The following is a 19,296-nucleotide window of genomic DNA, read 5'->3' as shown; positions in this document are numbered from 1 at the left end:
AGAGAAAAATTACATCAAATATGAAGGGAGAGGGAGAGTTTGATAGGAAGCCTGAAAGTGTGGTGGTGGAGGTGATGATGGTTATGGTGAAGTGGTGATAATACACTGCTTTATCCCTTAGTGTGGAATTTATTAAGATACAGGGATCAGCCTGATGGAAACCAAAGTATAAGTCTTATTACTGAAAAAGCCCAGCTGGAGGTTATTTGGGGAAAAGTGAAAAAGGGAACAGAGGGAACATGGACGGTTATTTCAAAAACTTATCTTCTAGAGATTAGAAGTGGAAATGTCTTCCCCGTCAGGTTAGCATGTGAAGATGAAATATGGCTTTTCAACATAGCAATGAGGATTTTCTGTTACTTTGGTAGATAATGGTGAGATCACAAAAGAGTTTTATTCAGGAATATCATGATTAAAATTGTGCTTTATGGAAATGCGTCTGACTCCTGAGAGCTACATAGTTTGGAGAAGGTCAGTTAGGAAAATTATAGGAAAGTTTGTTGGACATTGGTTGGAATGTTGGTCGGCCAATACTTTGGCCACCTGATACAAAGAACTGACTCTTTGGAAAAGACCCTGGTGCTGGGAAAGATTGAAGGCAGAAGAAGAAGGGGACGACAGAGGATGAGATGATTGGATGGCATCACCAACTCAATGGACATGAGTTTGAGAAAGCTCCGGCAGTTGGTGATGGACAGGGAAGCCTGGCATACTGCAGTCCATGGGGTTGCAAAGAGTCGGCCATGACTGAGCCACTGAACTGAACTGGTTGGACATGTGTATAGTATAACAGGAATGTTGATAGGATGCATTTGGGGTCAAATGAGGATGGTGGCTTTGGAAATAGAAAAGAGGAGATGAATAATAAAGAGACACAGAAATGCTGTAATCTCAAGAACCTAGTGCACAGAAATGCTTCAGTCTCTAGAGTCTGGCAATTGACTAACATAAGGCTAAAGAGGGAGGGGTTAGATACCTGGGGTTTTAATCTTGGTTCATTGTAGAAAATGGTTACAGTAGGGGAATCAAGAAAGTTAGCTATGGTGAAGAACTGAATTCACACAGAGTTCACTCTGGGCAGCTTTAGTTGTTTCTGTCAGTGGAGAAAATCTGTTTAACTCAACAACCATTTACCAAAGACTGACTATGCATGTACTACATAAGAAGAGTTCAAAAATAATCTGATGGTATTTAAAGAGAAAGGGCATTAAATTATTGCACTTGGGGTCAAGATATATCCTTTTGAGATAGAGTTTGGAATGCATATATGATTTTGCTAACACTTTTACTACACAAGAAATACATCTTAAGGATAGAAAAATGAGAAAATACAGGTAAAGAGAGAAAAGAGCATAATTGAATCACCCAGAAATCATTGATACATATTGTTTATTTCTTAAGTCATTAAATCATGTCCAACTCTTTGCAACCCTATGGACTTAGCCCACCAGGCTCCTCTGTCTATGTGATTTCCCAGGCAAGAATCCTGGCATGGATTGCTATTTTCTTCTCCATATATGTGTATCAGTTCAGTTCAGTTGCTCAGTCGTGTCTGACTCTTTGCGACCCCATGGACTGCAGTATGCCAGGCTTCCCTGTCCATCACCACCTCCTGGAGCTTGCTCAGACTCACATCCATCGAGTTGGTGATACTGTCCAACCATCTCATCCTCTGTTGCCCATATATAAGTCTACAAATAACTAGAATCATATTTTGTACAAACTTTAGGGAAAAAGAAAAAAACAACTTGTCATTAGCATGACCTGAGGAAGTCTACATGCATTCTAACAAGGAGAACAGTGCACAGTTAATTCGGGGACCAGAGAAGCCTCATTGAGCCGGAGTGTGTGGTCCTTGATGGGAAAACAATGGGAAAGGATTGAAGCTGGAGGGCAGGCATAGAATGTGCAGCTGTGTTGTTTCTCTGTTGCATACATTCTTAGACCTTTGGCAATGATTTTTTTTTAAGTATTATGACTTTCCCCAACTGCTAAGTTCAATTTTGTGCCTAATTTGTTTTTAAGAATCAACTGATGGTGTTCATCTACCTTTCAGATCTATGCCTATGCGACCACTGCAGATGGTTATGCACCTGAGTATCCACTTCCCCTAGTATTCAAAGTTGAAGATGACAATGATAATGCCCCATATTTTGAAAACAAACTGACCGTCTTTACTGTGCCTGAGAATTGCCGAACTGGTAAGTTCATGTTTTAGGAAAATACGAGATATTTTGCTTCAGTTGAATTCTTTATTACTGTTTTAAGCAGGGTTAGGCAAAATATTTTTAAATGTTTGACTTTCAAGGTATTTTACATACGGACTTCCCTGGCAGTCCAGTGGCTAAAACTACATGCTCCCATTGCAGGAAGTCCAGGTTCCATCCCTGGTCAGGGAACTAGATCCCACATGCCACAACTAAAACCCAGTGCGGCTAAATGAATAAATATTTTAAAAAATTATCTACATAAAACTTTGTAGTCTTATAAGATCATAGGCTCTTCAAAGTCAAAGTCTTTGTATTAATTTTCTAGGCACATGTAGAAGGCTGCTAACTGATCCACAAAGTTTCTAACTTTGTTAGATTAATCCACAACGGCAGATAAATGCTTTTTATATTTTCTATTTTGATCGTGTGCATAGGTGTCCATGATGTATTTATAAAGCAATAGATCTTTTGAATATTTACAAAGTCACAATACCTTTTCAAGGACTCAAAAATAGATTATGGTATGGAAATGCTGATCAGGCTTATAACATATGTATTCGTTTACTATGCTTATTTTCCAAACAAAATGAAAAAAAAAATTTTAAACTAGTCTGATGCTCTTAGCAGCCAAGATTGTGACCTCATCAAACCAAAGGGTGTAACAAGTCTAATTTATTCTTAAAAATCACAAGATATGTTCTTAGTGTCTAAGCCTTCTCCATTCTGTTGTCACTTTGCATACTTAATGTTACTCTCCACAAGAAATGGTTTGCTAAGGTAGCATTACTAATACTCTGATTTCTGAGCCATAAAGCTTGTCCAGATGACACTCAGACTGTTGTATAATGTTTGTCTTGTATGTATTAGCAATTCAGCACATTTGTTAAAATATAAAAGCATGAAACCTTTGTTATCATATGCAAAGCTAGTCTTTTCCTTTAACATTATCAAGTTGAATATAAAAGAAACAAGATATATAGAGAAGGTCTCATCCAGAAATGGTCATGGACTAGATTAGGAGGAAGAATTTGAGCACCCTTGTTCCCAAGGGTGGGGCGGATATTCTTACCTATGTAGAATACAAATCATATTATCAGTGGTAGCCACCTAATTGAAGTTTCCAGGTAAGGGGAGCTTAAAGCTGTGGGAGAGCATTTAGTCACTTCCCTGTTGGCTCAGTGATAAAAAAGATTTGCCTATCTGTGTAAGAGTTGCAGGAGATGTGGATTCAATTCCTGGGTTAGGAAGATCCCCTGGAGGAAAAAATGGCAACCCATTCCAGTACTCTTGCCTGAGAAATGGACAGAGGAGCCTGGAGGGCTACAGCCCATGGGGTCACAGAGTCGGACATGACTGAGCATGCATGCATGCTTCATTCAGTCACTCAGTTACGTCCAACTCTTTGTGACCCAAGGACTGCAGCACACCAGGCCTCCCTGTCCATCACCAACTCACTGAGCTTACTCAAACTCATGTCCATCAAGTCAGTGATGCCATCCAACCATCTCATCCTCTGTCGTTCCCTTCTCCTCCCGCCTTCAATCTTTCCCAGCATCAGGGTCTTTTCTAATGAGTCAGTTCTTCTCATCAGGTGGCAGGCTTATTTATTGATAAATTAATCAACCTGGGGGTTTTAGGGGAGAATATGCCACAGCAATGCGTTGATTTTATTTTTGTTTGTAATTCAATTAGATCACTATTTTAAGTTGTTGACAACTTTGGATTTCTCTAAACAGGAACGTCAGTGGGAAAAGTGACTGCAATAGACCTCGATGAGCCTGACACTCTACATACTCGTCTGAAATACAAAATCTTGCAGCAAATTCCAAACAATCCAAGACATTTCACTGTACATCCAGACACAGGTGTCATCACCACAACTACACCTTTACTGGATAGAGAAGTAATGAATTGCTTAATTTCTCAATCACTAAACTATATTTAAACTGATCATGAATTCCCAGAGAAGTTACAATAAGGTTCTTGGTGGCCACCTCTCCAAGACTGTTTCCATATAGACTGTGTGTAAGTCTTCTCAGGTCTATTCCTTTGTCCCTACAGAGATCGTGGGAAGATACAAGGTCTCAGAGATCATTGACCTGGTTTGATGTGTGGATATTAAAATAGCTTTACTTTTAAAAGTATTATATCAGAAACACCAGCTTTTCATTGTACTGACTGAAATATCTTTTCTTTATTTGCATTTATGGTGGCTTCTTTTTTTTTTTAATCAAAAAAGAATGTTTGTGAAAGAATCAAGGCCTGAGAAATGGCTATTAGATTACAAGTTATGGGAAATATGTGTTCATCAGTGTATCTTTTTCCTTTCTTCCAGAAATGTGATACGTACAAGTTAATAATGGAAGTTCGAGACATGGGGGGCCAACCTTTTGGCTTATTTAATACAGGAACAATTACTATTTCTCTAGAGGATGAAAATGATAATGCACCATATTTTACAGAAACTTCTGTGAGTATATATGTCTATTCATTTATCTAGGTTCATTTACATCTTCAAAAAACAAATCTAGAGTCTGGTAGCTCCATGAGATTATACATTTTAGTTTTAATAGCTACCACTTACAAATAACATCCACAGAAAAATACGATTTCTGTAAAAATAGTCAGTGCTAGGATGCAAGGAAAATCATGATGCAAGGAAAATAAGTACTCTCTTAGTCATCTACAAGTCTTTCAATTCAGTTTAGTTGCTCAGTTGTGTCTGACTCTTTGCAACCCCATGGACTGCAGCACACCAGGCTTCCCTGTCCATCACCAACTCCTGGAGCTTGCTCAAACTCATGTCCATCAATTTGGTGATGCCATCCAACCGTCTCATCCTCTGTCTTCCCTTTCTTCTCCTGTCTTCAATTTTTTCCAGCATCGGGGTTTTTTCTAATGAGTCAGTTCTTTGCATCAGGTTCTTAGCCCTGAATTCATTCATATAGTTAGTGTTTCTTGGATACCAAGCTTTGGAATCAAATTCTTTGGATTTAAATTCCTTTTATAGGGTGAAGGAAAAGAGGGCATTTGTCTGTGTTCTTTACACCTCATCTTCATAAGAGAGCAAAGGAACTAGCTTGTATCTTCTGCTCTGCTGCGAGCTCGATAGTATAGGTTGCCCACTGCCATCTGTACACAGGCTGTTTATATATGGCTTATATATGAGGACACTTTCACTTAGGAAGTACAAAATACAGGATATATACATTGGATGATACTTCTAGAAAATGATTCTTCCTTGAACTTTTCAGGAGTAATCTCCACATTTTCATTAACCTATACCAGAATACAAGTCAAAGAAGACAAAACCTATAGTGAGAAGCACGTTCATGTAATTTTTTACATTAATCCTTGTAATTTATGAGGATATGTTTAATCTCATATTTCATAGGAGAAAATGAAAGTTCCGTTAGGTAACTTGCCCATGCTCTCATACCAAGAGACCATATAAGAGAAAAATGTGGGATTAGAATCTATATCTATTATTAAAAAAAAAAAAAAAAGAATCTAGAGCTGTTGTATTCCAAAGGCTATTAGGCTATCATCTTTCTATGAATTTATTTTACATCTCTAGAATGTTCTGATTTACTGTTTTTTTAAAATCCTTTTCTATAACCATATTTCTTGAGGGGGTTAGGGGAGAGAAATTATGATTTCATTTCCCAAAGAAGGCAAATTTTTTTCCTTAAAGTGTTTGCCTGTGAATTAAAAGTTTAAAAAATACAATTTATAATTGTATAACTGAAGTTTTAATATCTTAATAGAAAGCATTTATGTATTTTAAAAAGAGGAGTAATAGACTGTAAATATTGTAAAGGTTCAGACTAAAGCTAGATCTGAGGGCTTGAATTAGAAAAATCACCTCAGTAAGTCAATTCAGTTGCTCAGTTTTGTCCAACTCTCTGCGACCCCATGGCCTGCAGCACGCCAGGCTTCCCTGTCCATCACCAGCTCCTGGAGCTTGCTCAAACTCATGTCCATTGAGTTGGTGGTGACATCCAACCATGTCATCCTCTGTCGTCCCCTTCTCCTCCTGCCTTCAATCTTTCCCAGAATCAGGGTCTTTTCAAATGAGTCAGCTCTTCGCATCAGGTGGCCAAAGTATTGGAGCTTCAGCTTCAGCATCAGTCCTCCAAGTGAATATTCAGGACTGATTTCCTTTAGGATGGACTGGTTTGATCTCCTTGAAGTCCAAGGGACCCTCAAGAGTCTTCTCCAATACCACAGTTCAAAAGCATCAATTCTTTGGTGCTCTGTTTCTTTATAGTCCAACTCTTACATCCATACATGACCACTGGAAAACCATAGTTTTGACTAGACAGGCCTTCGTTGGTCAGGAAGTTGAGAAGGTAAGGCATGAAGAATGGACAAGATTTGAAACAGCATTATGCATTAAATGTGTACATCCTTCCCACTGCGTGTTTGCACATTTCCATATCACTTTGCTTTCTTTCTCTTTAAATGTAACTTTGAGTAGAAAATTACATCATTAAAACTATGAATTTATAATAACAATGGGCAATTGTTTCAGTATACTGTAGAAGTAGAAGAAAACAGAATTGATGTTGAAATTTTACGAATGGCGGTGCATGACCATGATTTGCCAAACACGCCGCACTCGAGGGCTGTGTACCAGATCCTACAGGGAAATGAAAACGGAACCTTCAAAATTAGTACAGACCCAAATACAAATGAAGCGGTCTTGTGTGTTGTCAAGGTAAAAAATATTTATATAAATATATATGTATGTATATAGTAATTCCTGTATGTATATAGTAATTCCTATATGTATATAACTAGATTTGTTGCAATGCAATGCTGAAATGATTTATATTGTTTCATACATGAGCTTTATTATTATTTTACCCTCCTTTTCCCTTAGACAAAAGAGGTGGTTGGTACAAAACTGATTGTTCTATATATGAGGAAAACCAAGGCAGAGAAATATTAAACTATTTTATTAGTTTATTTATTTAACAATATTTAACAATATTTATTATATATATATATTATATATAACAATTTAATATTTAACAATATTAAAGAGATATTAACCTTAGAAGGGGTCTTAGACACCCACTTATCTAATTCCTTATGAAGTATAAGACAGAGAGAAATGGAAAAATCAATATTTGAAATTAACCTCTTGACTTTTCGATTCTCTTCACACTCACATTATAGTTTTACCACTCTACAATATATTTTATAAGACAGACTATTTACTAAACATTTAGCATCTATTCCCATTAATTCTCCTATATTTGAGGTAACTAGCGTGTTGGGATTTTTAAAATTTAATTGCATTTGCTGGCTCAGAGAATGTTCACTTTAACTGAACTTGGTTTCTTTCTGAGACCTTCTACCTGCAATGTTCGCTAACTTCTTACAACTTTCCATATTAATTTCTTAGAAAATTTCTTATTTTCTTAGAAGGGATATGTACAAATTTTGCCTTCCCCATGAAATTTTAAGAAAATGTCCTTTAATTATAATATTACCTATTCTATCTTTTTTCTCTATTGCTTTCTTTTTAAAATTTTTGGACTTTTTTTCTAGATTTGGTTCTCTCTTCTTTTTTGTTATTTTGGTAGATTTAGTCTCTAATTGTTAATTGTTTGGAGATTCTTTCTAGTTATTCACTTCAGGAACAAACAAACCCAAATATAATGTACTTTGAAAAGGTGCTGCTAGATAATGCAATTATGTCTTTTGATTTAGACGCTCACAGTAACTGCTCCATTATAGCCAAGTCTCATGTCCTAGTGGTCTTATTACAGAGCCCAACTTGGGTCCCCTCACTCCTGCATGGTAAAGACAATCTACTGATGCTCAGTTGTGGTGAAGTGCAGCTTTCTTGTGAAGGTTCCAGTACAAGGAGAGTGGCTGACTTGTGCTTGAAAACCCCAGACTCCCCTATTGTGTGTGTGTGTTAGTTCCTCAGTCGTGTCCGACTCTTTGTGACCCCATGGACTGTAGCCCACCATGCACCTCTGTTCATGGATTTCTCCAGGCACAAATACTGGAGTAGGTTGCCATCCCCTTCTCCAGGGCATCTTCCCGACCCAGGAATCAAACCCAGGTCTGCATTGCGGGCCGATTTTTTTACTGTCTGAGGCACCAGGGAAGCCCCTAAGGGTTTCAACAAGCCATTTACAAAGGCAAGGTGAGGAAGGGACATTCTAGGTATGTAGTCAGCTTGTGCACAGTGCTCTGATTGGCTGATGGTGAGGTAACAGGAGTTAACAGTATCAGTCTTTAGGTCGGGGGGCTATGTGCTCATGGTCATCAAGGAGTTAACATCTTCCATTTGGTGGGTTGGGGGCGGGGTTTCACATCTTTAAAAGAACTCAGCAAGTGTGCACCACGTGTCATTATCTAGCTACTTCAGAAAGGAGCTAAAGCAGAGGATATGGGGGACAAGGCTGCCCTAGGAAGGCCCCATAGGGTCCTGCTTGGTTACAGTCTATCTAATTATTTTATATACTTAGCTTGGAGGGACTTTTGCTGATTTAGTTATCACTGTTACCCCATCTGATAAATAATAAAATAATGAGAAATTGCCCATTGAAATTCATTCAAATATTCTGTATTTTTATTCCTATTCAAACTTGTAAAAAAAAAAAAAATAATGGAGGCAGGAACTTCCCAAAGGAAAGCAAGAAGAAAAATTGGTTGAATCTTAAAAATAAACAATTTTGCCCTTGGTAGTGTTTGTTGCTTATAGGAAGCTGATTATTCATTGTTAATACATGAGCTGCAACTTCCGGTAACATTTGATACATAACGATTCTCCCTCTGGTGCTAAAACTTAGAATCATACTTTTGTCTTCTGTATATAGTGTTAAATATTGACTCATTCAAGTGTGTTTATTGAACAGCCACTGAACTATGAAGTCAATCGCCAAGTTGTTTTGCAAATTGGCGTACTTAACGAAGCGCAGTTCGCTAAAGCAGTAAGCTCAAAAACTACTACGACTATGTGTACAACTACTGTCACTGTTAAAGTTAAAGACCATGATGAGGGCCCTGAATGCCAACCACCAGTAAAAGTCATTCAGAGTGAAGACTGCCTCCCCGCAGGCACAGAACTCCTTGGATACAAAGCAGTGGACCCGGAAAGGGGCACTGGCGAGGGCTTAAGGTAAGATATTTTCAAAATTTTCTTCTTTTCAATTGTGATGTTCATCCTCACGCTGAGTCGCTCAGTAGTGTCCGACTCTCTGTGATCCCATGGACTGTGTAGACACTGACTCTTTGTGACCGCACGGACGGTAGCCCACTAGGCTCCTTTGTCCATGGAATTTTTCAGACAAGGATACTGGATAAGGGTGCCATTTCCTCCTCCAGGGGATCTTCCCACCCAGGGATGGAACTCACATCTCCTGCACTGGCAGGCAGATTCTTTACCACTGAGTCACCTGGGAAGCCCCAGTTGTGATTGATGATTGAGTTCCGATTTGGGAACATTCCATGTGTTTTTCAGAATGACAGATTTTGAGCTTATGTCCACTCTTTGGTTTGAACTTTTACATTTGATTTCTGAAAACTAGGTATAAGAAGATACAAGATGAAGATAACTGGTTTGAAGTTAATGAATACACTGGTGACTTGAAAACTGTAAAAGTGCTAGATAGAGAATCAACATTTGTAAAAAACAACCAATACAATGTTTCTGTGATTGCGTTCGATGCAGGTGAGTGCAAGTTTCTAGAAATAAAATATAAATATAGGACATATTTTTAAGGACATCTTGGAGTTAAATTTGTTTGTTTTCATATCAAAATTTAATACAAACAATAATTGTTTAATTGCAAACAATGGTTGCATCATGATTGCTTAATTTCTTGGCAACCACCCAGTTGAGGTCTCAGTGTATCACTAATTCAAAACTTGGAGGTTTCAGTTTCAAGTTTCATATTATTTGATGTCTGCCATGGACCTAGTGGCATCATCAAGGATATCTATTGTTTTCAGGATTTTTAGGTTTAGATTATTCTGATTTGAAATTGCTGGAGGGGTTCATCTCCCTAAAACAGATGGGTTCAGATAGGTTTGTTCTGAGTCTTTCTTACTGGGGAATAAAACATTTATCCTATTTCCTAAATAAATGTCCAAACAATGGTTTTTGGAGTCTTTTTTACTGAGATTAGCAATCATTCTCCAAGGTTAATTCTAGAACTTATCTTGTGAAGAAATGTCCTAAAATACTGATCTCAAAACCCTTTTGAACATACCCTCCAAGCAGTAAATCATTTTTTAATATGAACCTTTGCAGTGTAAGCTCTGTCAGTTGGTTTCTCTTTTTGCAATGCAAGTGCTTGACTTAAGCTTTGATTGCCATCTCAAATAAACACATTCTGAGCCACAGAGCTAGATCCAGAACCATGTCAACCCCCTATCCCATCTCCCCAGGCTCCTTTGTTTTGGAGATCTTGGTTGATTTCAATAACTCACTATTTGAGCTGCTTGTTTTTCTCTTCCTGTGCTTTAAATTCTTGCTCTTGTGTTTTAAATTCATCGATAAAGAATGAGCCTGTGAAACCCAAGGGCCCAGCCTCCACCTCAATACAAACAGAATCCCAGGTGTCACTCCCCTTGTCCCACACCGCCCCCCACAAATTTACTCTGGCTGTGTGATGAATGATTTCCAAGACTGGTAAATAATAAAACTTCCCCTGCCCCCAAAGCTTCCTGATGGTTTTTACTTAGGGCATCTTGCAATCATTATGATCACAAGAGTCAGTTCAGCTCCAACCTTGATTATTGATAGGCTGAGACCTGCTAAACAACTACCCCAGGATATTTATTGGTGTGTATTTATATATATATACTAATATGCTAACATCATAACATACTATGTATACATTATAAAAATAGACTTTAAGAGAAGATTATAAAAAAACATAAGTAAAAGTCACAATATGGCATTTCATCTCATCAATTATACACTCACTCATTTGGGATAAATTTCCATAAATGATAAAGATGAGTGAACTTGGGTTTTTATCATACAGCCTATGTTTTTGACTATCTGTTTAATCCAAGATGGTTGTCATGGTCTGTACCTGGGTTGGAAAAGAATTTCCAGACATGAGGTAGAATGAGAGATGAATAAAGTTTATTAGAGTTGGAGAGGCTGTTGGAACAGCAGGCCGGCTCAAGGGAGAACCAACCCTTTTCTTGGGCTAGTAGCTGATTTTTATGGCCTCAAGACAGAGGAAATTCCTACTGAAAATGGTGGCATTAGATGATTGGTTAGGATGCTATAGGGTGGGTATCTTAAACCTAATATGGGTCAAGGAACTGGCCAGTTTAGATCTAGAGGCTCATGGCAACAGTTGCTATGGGGTTTGGTCAGTTTCAGAGATTTTTGTCCTGTGAGGATGGTGCAGGGTTCCACACCTGTGATCTTGGTATAGAGCTCTACAATGGTATGGTTAGCATATTTTTATACACTGGATGTTCAAAACAAACAAGCTGGTACCGCAATGCTATGGTCTTTTTCTTTTTTTTTTGGTCTTTTTCTACAGAATCATTGAATTTCTTTAGCAGGAGTGGGCAAGTGAATAAACATGTCAAATCCCATGGAAAGAAACAAAAGCTGAAATGGTCCAAAGTCATGAAATGACTTATTCATTTTATGAAAAATTACTTGTTCATGCTTGTTCATTTTACCCTTTCATAGTTTGATAATAAGATAAAACAAATATTTTCTCACATATTATACTTCTACTTTTTTCTATAGCTTTACAATAAAAGCCACATCTCAATAGATTCTCTGTTGAGAGACAAAGGTTAAACTAATAAAGATGCTGCTGCTTATGATGTACATGGCAAGGGCAAGCCAGTCCATTCACATTTGTCCCATTTAGGTTTTTTCCTTACTTTCTCTCTCAGCCTTGGTGTATTCTTGTTGCCTGGGAATGGGGAGGGTCTGTCACATGTCATAATCAGTGAGAAAACCAAGCAGTCTGAAAAAAGTATGCCCACGAGTGGAAAATATTTCGCTTTCAAAGTCTGAAAGAAAACCAAAATTTGAATATTGTTGCCTAATAATGTGCATATGATTTTCCTTTAATCTTTTTTTTTTAATTATTCACTTATTATTTATTTTCAGCTGTGTTGGGTCTTCATTGCTACATGGGCTCTTTTCTAGTTGCAGTGAGTAGGGGCTACTCTCTAATGGCCACGTGAGGGCTTCTCATGGTGGGGCTTCTCTTGTTGCAGAGGATGGGCTTTAGAGTTTGCAGCCTTCAGTAGCTGTGGCTCTGGGGGCTCTAGAGCGCTGGTTCAATAGTTGTGGTGTGCAGGGTTAACTGCATGTGGAATATTCCCCAACCAGGGATCGAACCTGTGTCCCCTGCACTGACAGGCAGATTCTTAACCACTGGACCACTAGAGAAGTCCTTCCTCTCCTCTTGGCAGCTCTCACAGAATCTTTTATTATAAATCTTTCAGTATAAGTAGGAAAAAAAAATACCCTACTAAACAGTGGGGGAAACATGAACTGAGAAATACAGTTAAAACTGCCACTACTTTATAATCATGGTGATTTGCTGGTTATAAAAAAGCAAAGGTGAAATCTGATTGGTTCAGGAACACAATTATGATGTGAAACAAGGATTTATATTTACTCACTTATTACACCAGTGTTGTCTTTTAAGTCCTAAGTTCTAAGCCATGAAAACTAGGATTCATAAGACAAAATCGAATTTTTCACATAATATCAATTGAAGGATGATTATAGTCTTATAAAAGAGTCTCTGGTATAAAAACTTTCCCCATCAAAGAATGTATGAATATTATAAGAAGTGGAAAGCAGTTAAAGTGTTACCAAGCTGAAAGGATAAAGGGAGGTGATTTCACAGAAATGCAAAAGCTTGTTGATAAAAAAGGAAATACTCTTTGGGGGGAAGGAAAATATGGAAAACAGAGAGATAAGAAACTAACTTTGTCTTTGGGTGATAAAAGAATTTCTGTAAGCGTAGTGATCACAGTACAAAGAAATGAAATGTCATATCTATGTCTCAAGCTCATGGATAACCTGGCTGTGCTCAAGAAGGAAAGATAGGGTGTAAGAAATTTTAATGGAAGATTATATGGTGAAGGATTTTGTTTATTTAAACTTTAATCCATTTTAATATATGCTTCCAAGGGTCAAATATATAAGTAATTACTTGTATTTCTACATGAACATTTAGTTTTGATGCTCATATATAGTTCATGATGGTCATCTAGGTATCCAATTAATTTCCTTGTATTTTTTGTGTCAGTTCTTTTTTGTCAACCAGGTTGCTTCCCTGCTTTCGCTCTAAAAGCACTGTTTTGTACCCTCTCCACCTACAATGAGGCTGCCCCTTCTGTTTGAAATTTAGGTCCCTCTGCTTCTTCAAATGGATGGCTGTCATGAGTGTTGTGATAACTCTCACTAATCTCTGTTTAGTTCCTCTCTGAAGACCTTTTTAACCCTCCTTCCCTGGGAATAATACTGTAATTATCACAGCATAAGCATATATACTTATATATAATTAAGTATAAGACATATAGATGATGTGTCTTCTCTATAAAATGGAGCTCTCATTGTTTCTCACGTACAGTCTTTCCCTCTAGCTAGGCTGACTATGAACTCAGGTTCATATAAAGACCTTTATCTTTGCTAAATATCTTTTTACCAAGCATCTAGCAGAGATCCTGGCATGTTTGCTTCGTGTAGGTACTGGTATTTGCTATTCCTCTGCTGTTCTGTGAGTCTCCAGGTTCCAGGTTGTGAATTTTACTGCTTAGTCCTTTGCAAATTCAGGTGCATAACAGGCACTTGGAACTTAGTTTTAATGTAGAAACTTGAGTTCAAAAGTTTACACATGCTTTGATATACTTGAGTGTAAAAAGAATTTTCTTAAAATGAATATTTCAGGGTTGTCATGTGGAAGAGGTAAACTTTTTGCATGTATAGTCCAAAAAAAGAAAAAATGAGAAATGATTAGGAGATGTATTACAGCTTGGTAAGAAAGAATCTGAAAACTTTCCAATCGTTAATTAAAGAGTTCTGTATATGGAGTGGGGTGATTTATAACCCAGTGAATTTTCTGTTCCTGGAAACATTTAAATAACAATGGGGAACTCTTGCTTTTCAGAGTTCTTATTGTTGTAAATTTAGATTTTAGTTAACCTAAAATGTACTTTCTAGGAGATCATGACATTCCTTACTCACTGATTCTTGGCATTTGCTTACGTGTTTAACTTAAAATAAGGTTTGTTCTTATTTAGTTCCTTAGTTGTGTCTGACTCTTTTGTGACCTCACAGACTGTTGCCCGCCAGCCTCCTCTGTCCATGGGATTTCCCAAGAAAGAACTGAAATGGGTTGCCATTTCCTTCTCCAGGGGATCTTCCTGACCCAGGGATTGAACTAGTGTCTCCTGCACTGCAGGCAGAGTCTTTACCACTGAGCCACCTGGAAAGCCCAAAATAAGGTTTAGAAGCAGGCAAATATACATACTTAATTACCTTTTCATAGTCTTCAAATATTATCAAGAATTACTTTTTTCTTTTTTTGCTCTGTTTCCCAGAAGGAAAAAATTTGCAATCAGGCTTTCGTAGTTTTAGAAGACATCTAGGACTTAGTTTCGGAGAAGTCGATGGCACCCCACTCCATTACTCTTGCCTGGAAAATCCCATGGGTGAAGAAGCCTGGTGGGCTGCAGTCCATGGGGTCGCGAAGAGTCAGACACGACTGAGCGACTTCCCTTTCACTTTTCACTTTCATGCATTGGAGAAGGAAATGGCAACCCACTCCAGTGTTCTTGCCTGGAGAATCCCAGGGACGGGGGAGCCTAGTGGGCTGCTGTCTATGGGATCGCACAGAGTCGGACACGACTGAAGTGATTTAGCAGCAGCAGCAGCAGGACTTAGTTTTCAGCTGTGGCTTTGCCTACTATCCGTTTTAACAGTTTCGAGTTTTCCTTTTTTAACAACATGCTTAAAACAGAGACTGTGATGGAAAATAATCCTTTATGTGATAAATGTTGGTTGAACATGGAATTAAATGAGTCTTTATTTGCTTCTGGATGGCTGCCCTATTTCTTTATTTCACTTTTTAAAGTGTGATTTCTATTGTATCTTAAAGAGAAATAGCTTTCTTCTTATATTTTAATAGTTAAAATCCTAACACCCATGTTGATTCACACTAGTACCTGTATTATATTTTACATTAAAAAAGCTTATTTTTCCCACTTCTCGCTTCTTTTTCAGGTGTTGAAGTTGTCATTTGTACTCAAATTTATTTACAAATTTATGGCAATCTCAAAATGTTTATATGCTATTGTAAAAGTGAAATCTTTCAGTCCTGTCTGACTTTTTGTGACCCCATGGACTGTGGCCTACCAGGCTCTTCTGTCCATGGGATTTTCCAGGCAGGGGTACTGGAGTGGTTGCCATTTCCTTCTCCAGGGGCTCTTCCCAATTCAGGGATCAAACCCGAGTCTCCCACGCTGCAGGCAGACGCTTTACTGTCTGAATCACCAGGGAGATATCTATGCTATTGTAGATTTTTTTTTAAACAAAAAAGTTGTTATTTCTCTTTAATTTCTAGATGTTGTTAAATTTGTTTAGATTGAATAGTTTTTAAATAGGTATGTACTGCTGTTACCTTGTAAGTAACTAATTTAAAAGTCACTTTGAATAAATTCTTATTCAACAGAAAAAAATTCACTGAAATATGCTACTTGATATGGCTTAATTGTTATTTTAATCTAAAAAGAAAGAACATTAAATTTGCACATGATTTATGGTAGTCTGTATGATAAATTCAATGTTTATGCACCAAAATTTAGACCACCATTCAAAGCAATGAAAGTGAGAAATTTCATCAGTTATTTTTCTGTTTATTTCAATTTTGAAATCTTACTATTTAGAGTAGTTTGTAATTTTATCACAAGCTTTAAAATTTGAACATGTTCTCTAAACTTCATTATCTTTTAAACATGCATAATGGGCATTATGCTAATTTAAGATATTTATTTAGATTTATGTGTTGAAGCATTAGGCCATTAATAATGGAGTTCTGGAGGTAAGAGTTCTTATTCTCAAAAGAATATTAATTAGATTAGGGTGGAGAGTACAACGTTTTTACAGTTTGTTCAATTGATTTTTTTAAGTATAAAAATTAATGCTATGACAAACCCAGGCAGTAAAAAGCAGAGACATCACTTTGCCGACAAAGGTCCGAATATTCGAAGCTATGGTTTTTCCAGTAGTCATGTAAGGATGTGAGAGTTGAACCATAAAGAAGGCTAAGCACCAAAGAACTAATGCCTTCAAATTATGGACAGCAAGGAGATCAAACCAGTTAATTCTAAAGGAAATCAACCCCAAATATTCATTGGAAGGACTGATGCTGAAGCTGAGGTTCCCATAGTTTGGCCACCTGATGTGAAGAGCTGACTCATTGGAAAAGACCCTGATGCTGGGAAAGATCAAAGGCAAAACGAGAAGAAGGTGGCAGAGGATGAGATGGTTGAATGGCATTACCAATTCAATGGACATGAGTTTGAGCAAACTGGGAGACAGTGAAGGACAGAGAAGTCTGGGGCAGGGAAGTTCATGGGGTTGCAAAGAGTTTAAAACAATTTAGCAATTGAACTGCAAGTGTTCAGTGTGTTAATATTAAGTTAGCCAGGAAATACTGGGCAGACCACTGAACTGTCAAGATGAATACAAAGTAGCCCTTAGGATGAAAAGTTAAGTGCATGAGCTAAAGATGAATAAGGGTTTTGAGAAACTGAAGGAGAATGTGCAAACGTTGTCCATAGAAGTCATTGGCAAGTTTCATGCAGAGGTGACATTTGAACGGATTCTTAAAGGATAATAAGGTTTTATCAGGCAAAGGGGAGGAGAAAAGTATTCCCAGCAGTGGCAATAGCATGTGCCAAAGCTGCACACAGGATGGAGCACAGTTTCTGGGTTTGATGATCAGTTTTACAAAGTTTGGGCTTCCCTGGTGGCTCAGATGGTAAAGAATCTGCCTGCAATATGGGAGACCTGGGTTCGATCCCTGGGTTGGGTAGATCCCCTGGAGGAGGGCATGACAATCGACTCCAATATTTTTGCCTGGAGAATCCTCATGGAGAGAGGAGCATGGCAGGCTACAGACCATGGGGTCACAAAGAGTCGGACCTGACTGAGTGACTAAGCACACACATGACAAAGTTTGAACAATGAGTATATGAGGGAAAGGGTCAGGAGAGAAAGTCAGGAAGTGATTGTGACCTAATGTAAAGTGTTTATATTTTAAGCATGAATGCACTTTCAAAGAAGGATGAAAGAAATCAATTATCTTCTAGATCGGTCATTCTGTAGTGACATTACTCATAATCTCATAACTTTTAATTTTAAAAACCACTTCACGATGTCATCTGATACAGCTACCAATCTCCAGGGAAGAGTAATGTCACTATTTTGTACTGGTAGCAGAGGTATTTGTGGTTTGGAAAGTGTGTGAAATTCAAGTTCAGACAACTAGTAGAAAGCAGATGTCAACTGTACATCATAGAGATTTTTGAAAATAAGTGTTCAAGTGGAGAAAAATCCTATTTTTTATTTTTCTTAGATGGCAGATCTTGCACTGGAACGTTAGTAGTTCTTTTGGAAGATAAAAATGACCACCCACCGCAGATAAAAGAAGAAGAACTGACAATTTGCCGGCATGATAAGGATTATGTTGTCCTCGAACCTACAGATCAAGATGGACCTGACAATGGGCCACCTTTTCAATTCATTCTTGATAATTCTGCCAGCAAACTTTGGACAGTAGAGACAAGGGATGGTGTGTAATTATGCTAAACCTTCTAATCAATAGGACCTTAGAATGTTTGGTGGCCTAGACTTTTACCTTAGTTACTTATACTAAGTAAATCTTAATTTTAGTAAATTATTTTATTGATCCCAGATCAAGGATAATACCTTGTTTCTTAAGACAATGACTAATATGATTAGATTCTTATCCTGAATATCTTTAAGAAAACAGACAAATCCATTTAAATAAAATATTTGAATAACATAGTAAATATAGAATAGTAAATATCAATTACTTTTCCTGTCTTTTCAAGAAATCAAAATCTCTCTTTTTTTTTTTGCATAGGTAAAACTGCCATTCTTCGGGGGCGGCAAGATCTTGATTATGACTATTACACTGTTCCTATCCAAATAAAAGACAGACATGGCGCTTCTGCAACACACATGTTATCAGTGAGAGTATGTGATTGTACAATTCCATCCGAATGTCGAATGCCTGATAAACTTACGAGAGATGCGCCACTCGCAAATGTATTCCTTGGAAAATGGGCAATTCTTGCCATGGTGTTGGGTTCTGTATTGTTGTTATGTAAGTATAATTATATAGAATGTGTTATCTAATACTTTAATATTAGAAATGTTATCTAATATTTTTAAAAATATATGACAATTCTTTACATTAGTGACATTGATAGCCTTTGAGAAGTGTGTCCTTTTAAAAATCTTGTGCAAACTCAATGGCTTGGAGTTGTGAGTCACAGAAGAAAAGGAGTTTTCAGAACTATGGCCACAGTTCTTCCAGTAATTAGGTGTGAGACACTGGATAAATCATTTCCTCTTCTCTAAGCTCTTTTTTTTTAAATGGTTCAATGAAGAGGTTGGGTAAAATTAATGTTAAGATTCCCTCCCATGCAAAGTATGATTATCTTTCAACCAGCCACATTCATGGAGTGGATGCACAAAAAGAGTTAGTGAAAAGAGTAGTTTAAAAATTTACTTAGATGTTTGTGCTCAATGATATTAATGAATATTAATGACATCATTTAGCATACATCTTAATTAGACTACAAAGTGTGAGGGAAATGGCCATATGATGAGTCACTGAGGAAAAGCAGTGGAAGATTTTGCATTCTGCAAACTGGTTTTTGGAGAGGCAAAGGTGATGGAAATCTTTGCTCGGGCTTCTCCCCTCCCTTCCTTTCCCCTCCCTTCCTCTCCCCTTTTTCCCTCCTTTGCTTCTTTTCCCTTCCTTCCTTTCTTTTTAAAAAAATCTGTTTGACTACACGCAGTCTA

At 37.5% G+C, this 19,296-nt stretch overlaps 1 protein-coding gene across 2 annotated transcripts in view; it reads left to right on the top strand.

Moving 5' to 3' along the window:
* The window catches only part of DSC1 (desmocollin 1), a 36,307-nt gene that overhangs the window by 9,837 nt on the left and 7,174 nt on the right, over positions 1-19,296 (top strand). For both annotated transcript variants that reach the window (XM_025273349.3, XM_006054001.4), the window contains exons 6-13: positions 2,057-2,201; positions 3,947-4,113; positions 4,546-4,680; positions 6,745-6,930; positions 9,092-9,354; positions 9,764-9,906; positions 17,819-18,034; positions 18,350-18,592. In XM_025273349.3, the coding sequence (XP_025129134.2) occupies positions 2,057-2,201; positions 3,947-4,113; positions 4,546-4,680; positions 6,745-6,930; positions 9,092-9,354; positions 9,764-9,906; positions 17,819-18,034; positions 18,350-18,592 (1,498 nt within the window). The remainder of the gene's footprint in view (positions 1-2,056; positions 2,202-3,946; positions 4,114-4,545; positions 4,681-6,744; positions 6,931-9,091; positions 9,355-9,763; positions 9,907-17,818; positions 18,035-18,349; positions 18,593-19,296) is intronic.

This window comes from Bubalus bubalis, chromosome 22 (assembly GCF_019923935.1).
Source record: "Bubalus bubalis isolate 160015118507 breed Murrah chromosome 22, NDDB_SH_1, whole genome shotgun sequence".
NCBI classification, from domain to species: Eukaryota; Metazoa; Chordata; class Mammalia; order Artiodactyla; family Bovidae; genus Bubalus; species Bubalus bubalis.
The sequence above is the reverse complement of the archived record's forward strand: the minus strand, read 5'-3'. Positions and strand labels throughout refer to the sequence as shown.